Raw genomic sequence first — 13,095 nt, forward strand, 5'->3', positions numbered from 1 at the left:
GCATACTTTGACCGTTATCCACACTCCGAGTAGGAACTCGAGAACCCTTCATCAACATTACACACGCATCTAGGTGAGGTCGTTACTACGATATACAAGTATTGATATATGATATTAAATATCTGCACCAGTCAGACATCCCCGCCATTTCAGTCAGTGCTAACATTAGCAGCCTGCAGCACAACCACCGCAGTCGCACAACCAGAGGCAACAAAGGCAGTTGCAGCATTCCCTATAGTGCTCCTAGTATCATTATCCCGCTCCACACTACCCCGTTCCTTCAGTATGTTTTCCAGCTCCTGCGTGAGATCGCCCGATCCAAAGCGGTGTGAGCGCCCAACAACAACCAATACAGGTTTGCGCATAGATGCTTGTTGGATGGCAGAATGTAGCGGCATCGACGACGAATGCTCAGAGAATGTGATACAGGACAGGGCAGCGCGGATTGAGGGATGTATGTCAAACGAGGATTGCGAGTTGACATATTGCTCCCAGAGGATGGTATCGGCTGTCTCAGATTCGAAGTGTGTTTGTCCATACGATATGCTCGGCATAACGACAGTCTACAAGACTTCCATCAGAAAAAAACGAGAAGCACATGCAGTCAACGTACTGATTGAATAGGCATTCCGTGGTATCCTGTATTCCGCGTTTCATGACTGTCTTCCGGCTCTGGATGCACGATCGGTGGCCATTGGGCCGCAACACACGCAGCACCACTTTTCGACATCCGAACTACTGTCGCACTAATCCCGGGATTAGTACATAGCTGCATCACGAACTCAAGCGCCAGTCGATCATCGGGACCACCGAAAAAGGGGAAAAATATGTGGCGCGCACTCCCGGGACCGGTACCAGAGAGAGAAGTGCCCGGATCGATGAACAGGGCAACATCCGTATTGCTCTCTGCCAATATTTTACGCACAAACTGCGAGTGGATCATGGCTGCCGGATTTCCCGTACCTGTAGGTTCGATTTTCGTGCTGCGTGGACTACATGGGTCCTCTCCGTGAATGGACGATGGCGGGAACCATTGCAAGAGGGTGAGTTCAGATCCATGTTGCGTCGCATGATCGGAGACAGTTTTTGACATGTCCTCATACGGGACAAAATAAAGCGAACGCAAAACGCGTATGTTATTGAGCTCTCCAAAGGTGCGGAAGGCGCCCATAACCGGATCGGCACGGATGAGGGTGTGCACTACTGAAGACTTCCTGATGTCCGAATTACAGTCTGGCATCTCGATCAAGCGGAGAGCGTTCACGCATGTCTCAGTCCCTCGAGGACTTGGCAGTGCCAGTTGAGTGGCCGCCAGCATTCCCGACATGTGGTCGAATTTGTCGATGACAACAGTGAAGCGGGAGCGCCATGGTCGATCCTCAGTCATGGGAGACTGGGAGGCATCTATATCTTCGTCCCTATCTCCAATCGACCAACGTGGAACCTCTCCAGCTAGCGCATGAACCCGGTGTTCAGGACGATAAAAAACGAAGATCAAGGGTGTGGTTATAAAAGTCAGGACAAGGGCTTCGAGGACGAACATCGAGAACACTCTTTGCGTGAGAATGCCAGTAGAAAGTCCAATGTTGAGAATGATTAATTCCACGGGACTAAGAAACTGTCAGGACCACACAATATAGAGGAAATCAGAAAACTGACCCTTTGCAACACATCAACGATCCAACAGTGCTTGACTCTCGCCAATTCATTCCGGAAATCCGACTGGTGATCGTACAGGTACTGAATTTTCCAGCAAAGTCCAGACATATGATTGCGATGATGAATCCCCAAGTCGTACCTGCCGAAAGCATCAGTATATTATCAGTGTAGGTCGCTATCGGCAGGACGGACCAGTGTTAAGCAATCCAAGATCGGTATTCAACCCGGAGAGGGTGAAGTACTGTTAAGTAATGAGCCATATCGATCGCAGCAGATCTAGCGCCCATACCAGAGGTAAAAACACAATCGTCACCACATCTTCAAGTTTCCTCGTCAGCGAGACAGTAAGGGCTCCTTCGCGGGGGACAATGACACCCGCCAGGAACGCACCTGAACATGAGGTCTGCATCGCTTTATCACAGCAGTGCACATCACTCACCGAAAAATGCACTGATCCCCACGATATCCGTGAAAAACGCACACGCCCAAAGCACGATCAAGATAACCATCATGAAGAATATCGTAGGTCCGTTCTCCAAACTTTCTGTGAACCTAGCGAACTGGAGCAGCGCGATTCTAACCGGCCACATGAGAAATGCTGTGAATGCCATGAATGCCAGCAAGATCCACAGAGCTGTAAGCCCGGAGGTCCCATTGACGAGAGCCACGGCCAGTGCCAACAGACTCCAACAGAATACGTCGTTGCACATGCTAGCTGTCAGAGCAACAGCGCCGACCGTTGTATCTAGGAGCTTCAATGCGGTGAGGATGCGACAAAGAACGGGGAAAGAGGTGATAGAGAATGACACGCCGGTGAAAAGCATGAAGTGGACAAACTCGACGGGGGGACCAATGAACTCGCGGTAGAGTGGCACAGAAATTGCAGCGCCGAGACTAAAGGACAAGGCCGTGGAGGAGAGTGCGATGAAGAGAGATGAGCGAGCATTACGCGTGATGATGCTTGCGTCGACTTCAAGACCCACTGTGAAGAGAAAGAGGGAGATGCCAATGTTGGCAACGAGTGAGAGATATGGGAGGGATTGAGCGGGGAAGATGTGTTCTGTGAAACCAGGCATTCGTCCCATTGCAGTTGGACCTACGATAGAATGAGCAGCTGTTGGCACCATATGAGATGAGCTGACCAAGGAGGATTCCGCCAAGGACTTCAGCAATGACTTTCGGCTGTCTGATCTTGCCCAAGGCCAGTGACAGCAATCGCCCAATCAGAACAATTATACCTGTAATGGATTTAAATTGATACCACGGACGCACTTGGAGCAGATGACGCTTACATATTCGAATTATGCATAGCCTCAGTGCATCAGCAGTGGTAAACGCTGTATGATCTACTCCTGACAATAAGCCACCCTGCAGTGTCCTTTAATTGCGCGCGAATGGTGCGTCACAGAAAAAAAATTTACCTGGCCCGTGGTCTCCCTCTTCCAGATTCGAAAAAGCAAAGCATCCGGGAACATGAACATAAGAGAAAGATAGATACAAGTGATGGAATCTCACCTTGACTAGTAATACCAACCGCAAGAGCGGAGTTCCATCACCACCCCAACATGACGCAGGCCGACTTATTGCAGACGTCCCTCTATGATCTCCCGTGAAGTTGCCAAAGATGAAACTACGGATCACTTGTGATAACTTTTGGCTGTGGAGCTGGGAAGTCTGCTGCGTGGCTAGATGCTATTCGAGGGCACGGGTTTGATTTAGGGGGTGAAGATGACAGGTAGTCCAATTATATCCGACAATGAAAAATAATTGGTATCACTGAGCATGTTGGATGAAGCCGACCCCTGCAGCCATCCTGGCTCGTCTAGCTGCTAGCCAAAGCATCGTAATGGCAACCGCCATGACTACAATGTCCGGCCGTTCGTGAGATGGAAGGAGGAAAATTGAAATTTGGTCTAATGCCCATCGTAGCCTAGTAGACTGGTATCATGCCACCTGGAAGACAATGCACCCGTAGATGCGGTTGGCAGGTGTGGAGCGATGTGACGAATGAGCACTAGTACTATGCTTGGACCAGCGAATGTCAACGCTGACTCCGCTGAGCGCTGAGCGCAATGGAACCAACTTACTTTGGATTCCTTTCGGCAGATGCCGGGTCTCTCTCCGGTTAGACTTTGTATCTCGTGTCATCACCAGCACTATCAAACTAACTTGAATGAACCATATGTACAGCATCGACCTTTGGATTCGTCGACATCGAGTGCAAATCAGACTCCGACTCCGGTGTTGGCCAGCGCGCAAAGTGACCGGGAACCAATCCTCCAAAGCAACTGTGAACTTCACTATTATACAAAGGTTGATGCGGCGGTACTAGACTACTACATCAAGATGGATCGAAGACATTAGATGGTAGCTATATATGCAGTACAGTGGTATATACACCAAGATAATAATCAATTATCTCAGATACAGATTTGACGTCAAATATCAACATTCGAAGCCTGGAGAACCACGACGGCAGTCGCACACCCCGAGGCAACAAACGCAGTTGCAGGATCACCGATAGTCTTTCTAATGACATCTTGTCCCACGCTACCCCGCTCCTTGAGGATCTGGTGCAGCTCTGACGTGTGATCCTCCCCCGCGAGGCGCCGTGAGCGCCCTACCACTATCAAAACAGGCTTATGCGCAGATGCAAACTGGATGGCAGAATGTAGCGGTAACGGTGATGATAACTCGGAGAATTTGATCCGGGAAAGAGCAGCTCTCAGCGAGGAGGGTGCGTCATACGGGAGTTGAGAGTTGGCGTATCGCCCCCACAGGAAATTATTAGCTGTCTCGGATTGAAACCGCATTTCCGTGTTGGTCTGGCCATAAACTGTGTCTGGAAAAGCAAGATTCTACAAAGCACGCATCAGAAAATAACCGAGATAGAAAAACAACATAACTTACCGAAGCGACAGGCATTTGGTACGCTAGATCCGGCATATCTAAACTTTCTTTCCCATCTAGATGTACGAGCGACGGCCTTTCAACCGCAGCGGTCTCAGTGCTACTTTTTGACATCCTCACAACCGTCGCACTCATTCTGGGATTAGTACAAAGCTGCACCACGAACTCGAGCGCAAGCCGATCATCTGGGCCGCCGAAAAATGGGCAAAATATATGCCGCGCACTACCAGTGCCGGTGCCGGCTGGATCGATGAACAGCGCAACATCCGCCTTGCTCTCCGCGAATATTCTGCGCACGAACTGTGAATGAATCGTGGTTGCGGACTTGCCAGTGTGTTTTGATCCGCCAAAAAATGATTCGAATGGGTTATGCGGGCCAGACAGGTCTTCACTTGTATTGCCGAAGTTGGACGATGGCGATAGCCACGGCAAGAGGACGAGCTGGGATCCGTATCGTTTGGCATGATGGGCCACAGTACCCGGCATGTCGTCATAAGGGACAACTGAAAGCGAGAGTGAAACCGGTATATCATTGAGTTCCCCGAATGTGCGGAACACACTCAGGAGCGGGTCAGTGTGGATGAGGGTATCAACCGCTGAGGACTTCATGACGTCCGAGGTACGGTCCGACAGCTCAATCAAACGAAGAGTATCCACGCTGAACCCAGACATTTTCATCTTGTCAGATATCCTCGTCGACATAGTTGATTGGACGGCAGAAGATGATTCAAGAGAGGGCGGGCACACCAGTTGAGTGGCCACCAACATCCCGGACATGTGATCGAATTTGTCGAGGACAACAGTGAAGCGGGAGCGCCATGGTTGATCCTCAGTCATAGGAAACTTACGATCGCTCTTGTCTTCGTCTAAATCTCCAGGTGACGCCCGTGAAACACCTCCAACTACTGCAAGAGTCCGGCGTTCGGGAGGATAAAGTAGAGACACGAGGGGTGTAGTCATGAACGTGAGGATCAACGCTTCGAAGACGAACATCGAGAACACCGTTGGGGTGAGAATACCGGCATTGAGCCCAATGTTGAGCACGATCAATTCGACGAGACTAAAAAAATGTCAATGACCAGATAAGATAGAGGAAATTAATCCACTGACCCTTTGCAACTCATCAATGATCCGACGGTGCTTGACTCTCGCCAACTCATTCCGATTATCCGTGCGGTGATCGTACATGCAGTGAATTTTCCAGAAAAGTCCAGGCATATAATTGCGAAGGTGAATCCCCAAGTGATACCTGCCGCAAAGGTTCATGGATGATCAATGCTAGTCATGATTGGCAGGACTGACCGTTGTTAAGCAATCCAAGGTTAGTATTTAAGCCAGAGAGTGTGAAGTACTGCGAACTGATTAGTCTTATCGACGTGACAAATTCAGATACCCATACCAGAGGCAAAAACATGATTGTTACCATATCTTCGAGCTTCTCCGTTAGTGCGATAGCAAGACCGCCTTCGCGGGGAACGATGAGCCCTGCCAGGAACGCCCCTATACCCTAGATAAGTATTGAACGTCAGGAACAGATGACATCACTCACCGAAGATAGCATTTACGCCCACAATATCCGTGAAGAACGAACATGCCCAGAATAATAGTGTGGTAACTGTCATGAAGAACATAGTGGGTCCATTCTCCGTACTTCCGGTGAACCTAGCAAACCACAGCAGCGCGATTCTAACGGGCCACATGAGAAATATTACGAATGCCAGGCATGTCAACAAAATCCATAGAGCTGTAAGGCCGGAGGTCGCATTGACGAGGGCCACAGCTAGTGCCAGCAGACTCCAGCCGACGACATCATTGCACACGCCAGCTGACAGGACAACGATGCCGACGGTTGTGTCTAGGAGCTTTAGTGCGGTGAGGATGCGACAAAGGACGGGAAAAGCGGTGATAGAGAATGACACGCCGGTAAAAAGCATGAAGTACGTGAACTTGACGGAAGAAGGAATGAAGTTGTGGTAGAGTGGCACAGAGATGCCAGCACCGAGACCAAATGACAAAGCCATGGCCGAGAGAGCGATGAACAAAGATGAGCGAACACTACGCTTGATGACGGTGGCGTCTATTTCAAGACCGACTATGAAGAGAAAGAGGCAGAGGCCAATGTTGGCAACGAGTGAGAGATAGGGGAGGGATTGAGCGGGGAAGATGTGCTGGGTGAAACCAGGTATTCGTCCCATTGCAGTTGGACCTAGGATAAAATGAGCAGCTGTTGGTACGACATGAGAAATGAGCTGACCAAGGAGAATTCCACCAAGGACTTCAGCGATGACTTTAGGCTGTTTTATTTTTCCCAAACCAAGTGATAGCAGCTGCCCCATCATGATAATTATACCTGCGGCTGGCTTAGAAAGTTGACGTAGACTTTGAAAAGAATATATTCACCCATTTGTATAATCCATAGCCTCAGAGGATCTGAAGTGGTGAAGGATGAAGGATCTATGCCTGACAATAAGCCGCCCTGAAGGATGGTTTAGTTATTGTGAATAGGAGGTATGTTGTAGAAGCCAAGTTCACCTGGCCCGTGGCTGTTGCCCTCTTCCAGAGGCCAGACCCAAGACTGACGACTGCGTTTGAGAAGTCAGGCATGTCAAGGATCGATATGAGCGCAAGTAGTAGTAGGTAGTACTAATAACCGGTGAGATGACTCAGAGTATTAGTAGGATTTTTTGAGAGCGGAGTTTATATAGAACGCCAGCTAACTCACTGATCCACGTATTCACGCGCACGCTTAGCAGTGACCTTGTCAGTGTGTCAAGCGGAACAAAACATTTTGGAGGGGTTCCCTGGTACCGAGTCAGGCACACCGGGGCAAACACCCCAAATATAGCCCTTGACAAATGAATACATGTCTGGATACCTCGATTTTTCCACTCGTACTACGACCTCTGCCACAGCAACAGTAGGGCATTGGCCATGGCCTGACTACAAAACTGATGGAATCGCGAGCCCTTCTTCAAAAAATGATACGATCCCAAGCTACGAGTACAGCCACATTTCTTATTTAGTAGTTGCCTTGGTATCTGATCTCAACAGGGGCCCATGACACAAGTGTGTAGAGATAGCCCAAAGTTCAAACGCTCATATGCTGACAGAAGGCTTGGGCTTGGAGTATTGTGGTTGGGGTCCGGGTCATCGCAATATAACTTTTACTACTGATTGGAGTTTGGGTATATTTCGCAGTCTAAAAAATATATCCAATATCCCCGTACGCCAACTTCGCCAAGTCATTAGATGTCCTTAATTCGGACAATCTTACATTCAAGTACCTCTTTTCGAACGGCCAGACGGAACTTTTGTGACCACCGTCGTCATGATCTCGATCGCTGCGCAGGATTGCGCCCAACAAGGTTCATTATGTCAGCGAATATCGCTGATTGCCTAAAACGGAAGGTTGCCCCCCACTTCATCAGCAACATGGTGATGGAACAACGCGATTGGTGGAATAGACTTATCCGTAGTAGTAAAGTGTGAGCCATGTGTCGACCGTCAACTCACTCGAGTCGTTCGAGTCTTAGATCTAGGGTCATTGTTTCCGGGTCGTTAGGTGCAACAGTAAGACCACCTCCCCAAATTTGTATCACAGCACAGATCTTCGGTGTGCCAGGCTGCAGCCCGAACAGCATGACTTTTGGACAGCGACGTAAACGCAGACTCATCTTTTACCCTTATCTCACTCAGGAGTCAGGACTCAAGCAGCGTGGGAAACATGTCTTGTTATCATCGCACTACTGCGCCTTGCTTCCGGTCGTGATGTTAGTGACCGTTTACTGATAACTGGTGCCTCTACAGGTACCCGCTCATGATCCAAGTCGCCGTCGACAGCGTTTCCTATCCGAATAACTAGTACCCTCTGGTACCCCATGTCCATGGCTCGCCCCACTCATAATAGGTTATATGTCATGAAGGTTCTTCTCAAAGCTTCCGAGACAAAATGGAACAAGGTTCCGCGGCACACATAATGTTCCCCGCAAGCTATGACGTTTTCGAAGCAAGTTTGTCAGTCATCACAGCACTGCAGCGGATACAGCAGAGAACACCGGATGACCAGCTCTTTGCAACTAAATCTGGACTACGCATATCATACGACCAACTTCTTCAGGCTACGTCCTCCTAATCTCTTCAATGAGGACTCGATCCCGGTGAGCCTCTCGTCGGCCCATGCCAGCGTTCGCGATGTCGAGTAGTGTCAGGTAGTGTCGCATGCAAGTCGGTCTCTCTGCATAGAAAACGAGTACGTGGCAATTCAAATGCCCATCGCCCATTCAATAACGTGCCTGATCTATTCACGATATAAATACACTGACAAGTTATCGCCAGCCAGCTGGCATCCCCCGCACAAGATAGGCAAGGGGCAACCGGTGACGATCTTCTACTTCTAAAACTACCACAACACGCGATGTATGAACAGGTACCAGGAATTGGCAATAACTCGTGTACACGTACGTACTGCTCGAACAGTTTACAAGCACAACTTGACGCAACTGTAGCGTGTAATGCAGTGATATCGGGTCTGGCCACCCTCTCAAGGCATAGCTGGCACTACTGGAATGTAGTTCTTGAACCCTAAACGCGCTGCGATGACATGGCTCAGTAAGATATCGGAGATCATCAGAGACTCATTACCTAGGGCAAGCGACCAGCATCTCGCAAGGCTCCGTGCCTCTTTGGCTATATGTGTGTGTAAGATCCAGTCATAGTAGCATAAGCTGAGCTCCGTCTAGATTTTCCAGTATGCCCACACGACTCTCTCTAAACAGCAAAGATCAGAATAACGATCCACGAGCGAAACACTGGACTCACCTCCTGCAGCTGACTGTACAACTCAAACGACAGGTTAAGGCAGATATCGCCCAGAGACACCGCCCTCGAAAGACTTTCTCTATTTCTCTTATCAATAAGCTGATACATAACAGTCCTCATCGCTTGTATGCTGTAAACACACGAGTGAGATAGCTGTGCATTACTTAGAAAAAGAAAAAGCCATACGAACTCACCGGCTAAGCTGTGCCACATCGCTCTCGTTGCCGTGCCGCATCAGCGCAGTACACTGTCGCAGCACCTCACTAGTCTGGTGATACCACGTCTGAACCATCTCCCTCGTGCCCATCGGACAATCAGAAGCATACTCCACAGAAGCACCATGATACACAAACTTCTGGATAATCGTGATCGACTTCGACATGACAGGCGATGAGCTTGGGGGAAGAATTTAGAAAAAGGCTGTTGAAGTTGACAGGAGATTAACCGGCCGAGCGCGCATCTTATATCTTTCTCAGCAGAAATAGCTCCAGAAGCGAAAACAATCAGGTTCCAAGGGACACAGCGTAGCAGGGAATCATGCCCACAAAAGTGGGTTTGGTAATTCTTGTAACTTACGGACCGTTCTTCTAGTTAGGCACCATAGAGATGGAGATGGATGAATGCCCAGACAGTCGAAGCATCTACCGCTTGTGCCGCACTGTTGTCCTTGTTCTGTTGAAACAATACTATGTATGTCGTGTTTCTATGGCAGCGCGTGAATAGGCGGGCCACGTCGGCGGGCTTGTTGTTTCGTCGTTGTGAAACGTGTTCTGATTAGTGCTGTCAACGAAGCGACGTTGAAGACAAAAACGGAGTCGGGTCGAGCTCGGCCCCAAAAAACTTCCATCAGCGAATGGATGATTCCTTAGCCGTGAGAAAGTACTACAGTGGAATGCAATTTTGCTCCTCCGCCATTTATACGGCAAGAATTTTTGGTTGGGAATACATGACCATTGATGCCCGTACATCCAGAGCAACATGAGCAGTCCACACAAATGTTGTTGCTTTCCTCTATTGCAACAGATGAACTGTTTACGTACACGAAGAAGGTGTTCTTCACACTAGTAGTACATGTTAATAACAAATAATGTATTCAACACATGATTCGACACATCCGCCGATACAGAATTAACGAGACACTGGGATATTAGTCGCCCAAGAATCCAAGCGGAGTGCGACGCCCTATCATCGAAAAGAGGACGGCCGGGAGATCACAAAGGTTCGGGGATCGATAGTGACAACATAGGGATCGGACAAAGCTGCTTCATCAGCTGCAGCTGTTCTTGCTCCATAACCTTTGTCTAGACAGAAGAAGGGTGATCAGTCTCCTAAAATTCTACGGGATGGCCATCCATACCGTGTAAGACAGCATATCTTCGAGCCCACGCCTTGTAGTCCGTGCCGTTCTCTCGATTCAATAGCTAAAATACGCCAAATATGATGAAGCCATATTGACCACGAGAGATGACTACGACGTACTATTTGCAACTTCATGCTAAGGTACTGAGCTTGATAATTATATGTTTGTGCCTCGGCCAGTCGCTCGTCATAGGTAAGGCGGGTGTCGGTCAAAAGCGCGTCGTTCATGTCTCGGAGACTAAACGGCAGGATAGTCAGGGAGATCGTTAGTCGTCAGCTGGATGCAACTTACGAAGAGCTTTGAACGTCATCCGTGGCGCTGCCATACTTCAGATAGGTCTGAACGTAGTCGAGAATAACGTCGGTGCTATCGTGCCACTTGGTAACTTCGTCGCGTTTGGGAGGCTTAGGGCTGTTCCAGGAGAGAGTCATGGTTTTCAGTTGTTGTTGTTGTAATTGGATCTGAGGAATATGATGAGAGGCCGAAAGACGGAACTCACTTTATATACTGTACTACAGGATGTGCAGTGGTTGTGGCCATACGTGGCTGTGTGGCCCAAACTTGAACGCCATTGACCAAGGAACTCTCTTTGTGGACAGTTTATATATTAAGCATGCCGCCTAGGATTTGGTACTGGCTGGCTGGCTGCCACAAGTCACTTGTTCAGGGAAGACGTCGGTATGAGAATCCACGAAAGGGTCACAAGTCATTTTGAAAATCGAAGGAAGTATAGGAGACGGTTACCATGTTAACCTATCGGTGCTATGTATGCATCTAGGTCATAATCAGATGAGCAGATCATTGCTGACCAGCGCACTATGTGGACTCTGAATCTGAGAGCCATCAAGGTCCAAGCCTATTATTGGGACGAAAGATGTGGCAGTTTCCTCGCTTGTGAGGAAATGGCTGGGTCACAACAGGTATGTGGATCTTATCTTATGGAAGGGTGCCGCAAGACAGTGCAATTCTTGTTTTTGGGTGACGCGTACGTACATTGTCTACCACATCTAGCTGATGCAGTGGACCGTCCTGTAGAGAGAAGGGTTTTGACAACTATTGACAACATCCAAGCGTCGTCTGTGGTAGTATAAGACTAGATGCTAGGTCGGTCTTCCCTAGAGTCCTAAACTGGTGATATGAATTCGGAGTCAGGGACTCAGGGTGGCCGATGAGTTGTACCTGAGGCCTGACTCTGCCAGCCCTAAACATCACATGACCGGAAGCCGCTGCAGAGTCCTGACAGCCTCCAGGTCCGCCTTGGCATTTCCCCCAAATGTATGACTGCACCTCAACGAAGTTCGGTGGCTAGCTGTATCAGCAAGTAATGCGAAAGAATGTCCATCCTAATGTGAACACTGCACCGTGGTCCTGTCAGGTGAACCCTTGGCTTGGCGACTGCCACAGTATGACAGTAAGTGAATCGATATTACTGTTCCGCATACTCATCTAGTAACAAGTTACGCAAAATCGACATTCAGTATTTGCCTAGACAATGCTATACACAACACGCGGATATCGTGTCAACAGAAGAATCTGCTCTACCTCGAAAGTAACACCAAAACCAATCCCGAAGACTTTCATCACCCCACGTCGCTGGCTCGCAAACAGGTCGAGAATGAATTTCCGTTCTATTATTGCCTTGACACAGAGCGGCGCGCGCTCAATGGCAAAGTGAAAGTGACAACAGAAATTTTGACGAGGACGACATTGCGCTCCTTCCCGTCTGTTCAGGCGAACCCGCTAACTTCGACCCACTCAAGATTAAATGACGTTGCGGACGAATTTGCTCAGTAGTCCGTCTCAGCGGTGGGTTGGTTATAGGAAAATATAATGTTTCATCGAATCCAATTTCAGCCTGCTCTCGAGCAACTACCCGTACCCGTGATGTACCCGTCACAGTCGCAGTGTAGCCATTCTACGCTTGGGTACATTCACAGCAACTTCTGAGCCGTTCCACGCAAGGGAAATCCTTGAACTTCTGAATCGAATACCTGGTCTGTACATTGTCCTTCAGTCTTTATCCAAGCCAAATGGCGAGCGCCAAGCACTGACAAGCATCTGGACCCGTTCGTATGTCAACCTGTGTACTTGAATTCTAACTTCCAGCTCGGTGGTTACACAGATCCGCTTACAGCTGGATTTCAGAGCCCACTCGTCAAATTGAAATATTCCCGCTCAAACAGCTAACTGTGAGCTCCCCTCGTAGAAGTACGTTTTAAGTGTACCTTGCCATTCAGCACGAGCGTGACTGAATTCGGGCTGAGGAGAGCGTCATGAAAATCGCGCTCAGGCTGACAGCTGCAACTCAATCCTCAGCGAGTTCATACCAACATGCGTACTGAAGGTGC

General features: G+C 48.9%; 2 protein-coding genes across 2 annotated transcripts; both read right to left on the minus strand.

Moving 5' to 3' along the window:
• Positions 1 to 28: 28 nt before the first annotated feature.
• On the minus strand, positions 29 to 3,421 carry F5891DRAFT_90031 (Sodium/hydrogen exchanger family-domain-containing protein). Its single transcript, XM_041373451.1, has 9 exons — positions 3,081 to 3,421; positions 2,952 to 3,027; positions 2,802 to 2,897; positions 2,099 to 2,755; positions 1,949 to 2,049; positions 1,852 to 1,900; positions 1,660 to 1,798; positions 614 to 1,610; positions 29 to 563 (listed from the first exon to the last, which is right to left on the minus strand). The coding sequence occupies exons 1-9, from the start codon at positions 3,138 to 3,140 to the stop codon at positions 150 to 152; spliced, it is 2,589 nt and encodes an 862-aa protein (XP_041218079.1). The 5' UTR covers positions 3,141 to 3,421; the 3' UTR covers positions 29 to 149.
• Positions 3,422 to 4,060: 639 nt separating this feature from the next.
• F5891DRAFT_90048 (Sodium/hydrogen exchanger family-domain-containing protein) lies at positions 4,061 to 7,277 on the minus strand. Its single transcript, XM_041373454.1, has 9 exons — positions 7,102 to 7,277; positions 6,970 to 7,045; positions 6,824 to 6,919; positions 6,119 to 6,775; positions 5,969 to 6,069; positions 5,872 to 5,920; positions 5,680 to 5,818; positions 4,570 to 5,629; positions 4,061 to 4,517 (listed from the first exon to the last, which is right to left on the minus strand). The coding sequence occupies exons 1-9, from the start codon at positions 7,171 to 7,173 to the stop codon at positions 4,098 to 4,100; spliced, it is 2,670 nt and encodes an 889-aa protein (XP_041218080.1). The 5' UTR covers positions 7,174 to 7,277; the 3' UTR covers positions 4,061 to 4,097.
• Between the last annotated feature and the right edge of the window lie 5,818 nt (positions 7,278 to 13,095).

Source organism: Suillus fuscotomentosus (assembly GCF_016647785.1).
Source record: "Suillus fuscotomentosus strain FC203 chromosome Unknown F5891scaffold_128, whole genome shotgun sequence".
Classification (NCBI taxonomy): Eukaryota; Fungi; Basidiomycota; class Agaricomycetes; order Boletales; family Suillaceae; genus Suillus; species Suillus fuscotomentosus.

Coding starts and splice junctions, on each gene's coding strand:
- F5891DRAFT_90048 (XM_041373454.1), bottom strand. CDS start 7,173: ATGCCTGACTTCTCAAACGCAGTCGTCAGTCTTGGGTCTGGCCTCTGG. Junction 5,921..5,968: donor CAATCATGTTTTTGCCTCTG/GTATGGGTATCT, acceptor ATCAGTTCGCAG/TACTTCACACTCTCTGGCTT. Junction 5,819..5,871: donor CCTTGGATTGCTTAACAACG/GTCAGTCCTGCC, acceptor CCTTTGCGGCAG/GTATCACTTGGGGATTCACC.
- F5891DRAFT_90031 (XM_041373451.1), bottom strand. CDS start 3,140: ATGTTCATGTTCCCGGATGCTTTGCTTTTTCGAATCTGGAAGAGGGAG. Junction 3,028..3,080: donor AGAGGGAGACCACGGGCCAG/GTAAATTTTTTT, acceptor AGGACACTGCAG/GGTGGCTTATTGTCAGGAGT. Junction 2,050..2,098: donor GGGGATCAGTGCATTTTTCG/GTGAGTGATGTG, acceptor CCTCATGTTCAG/GTGCGTTCCTGGCGGGTGTC.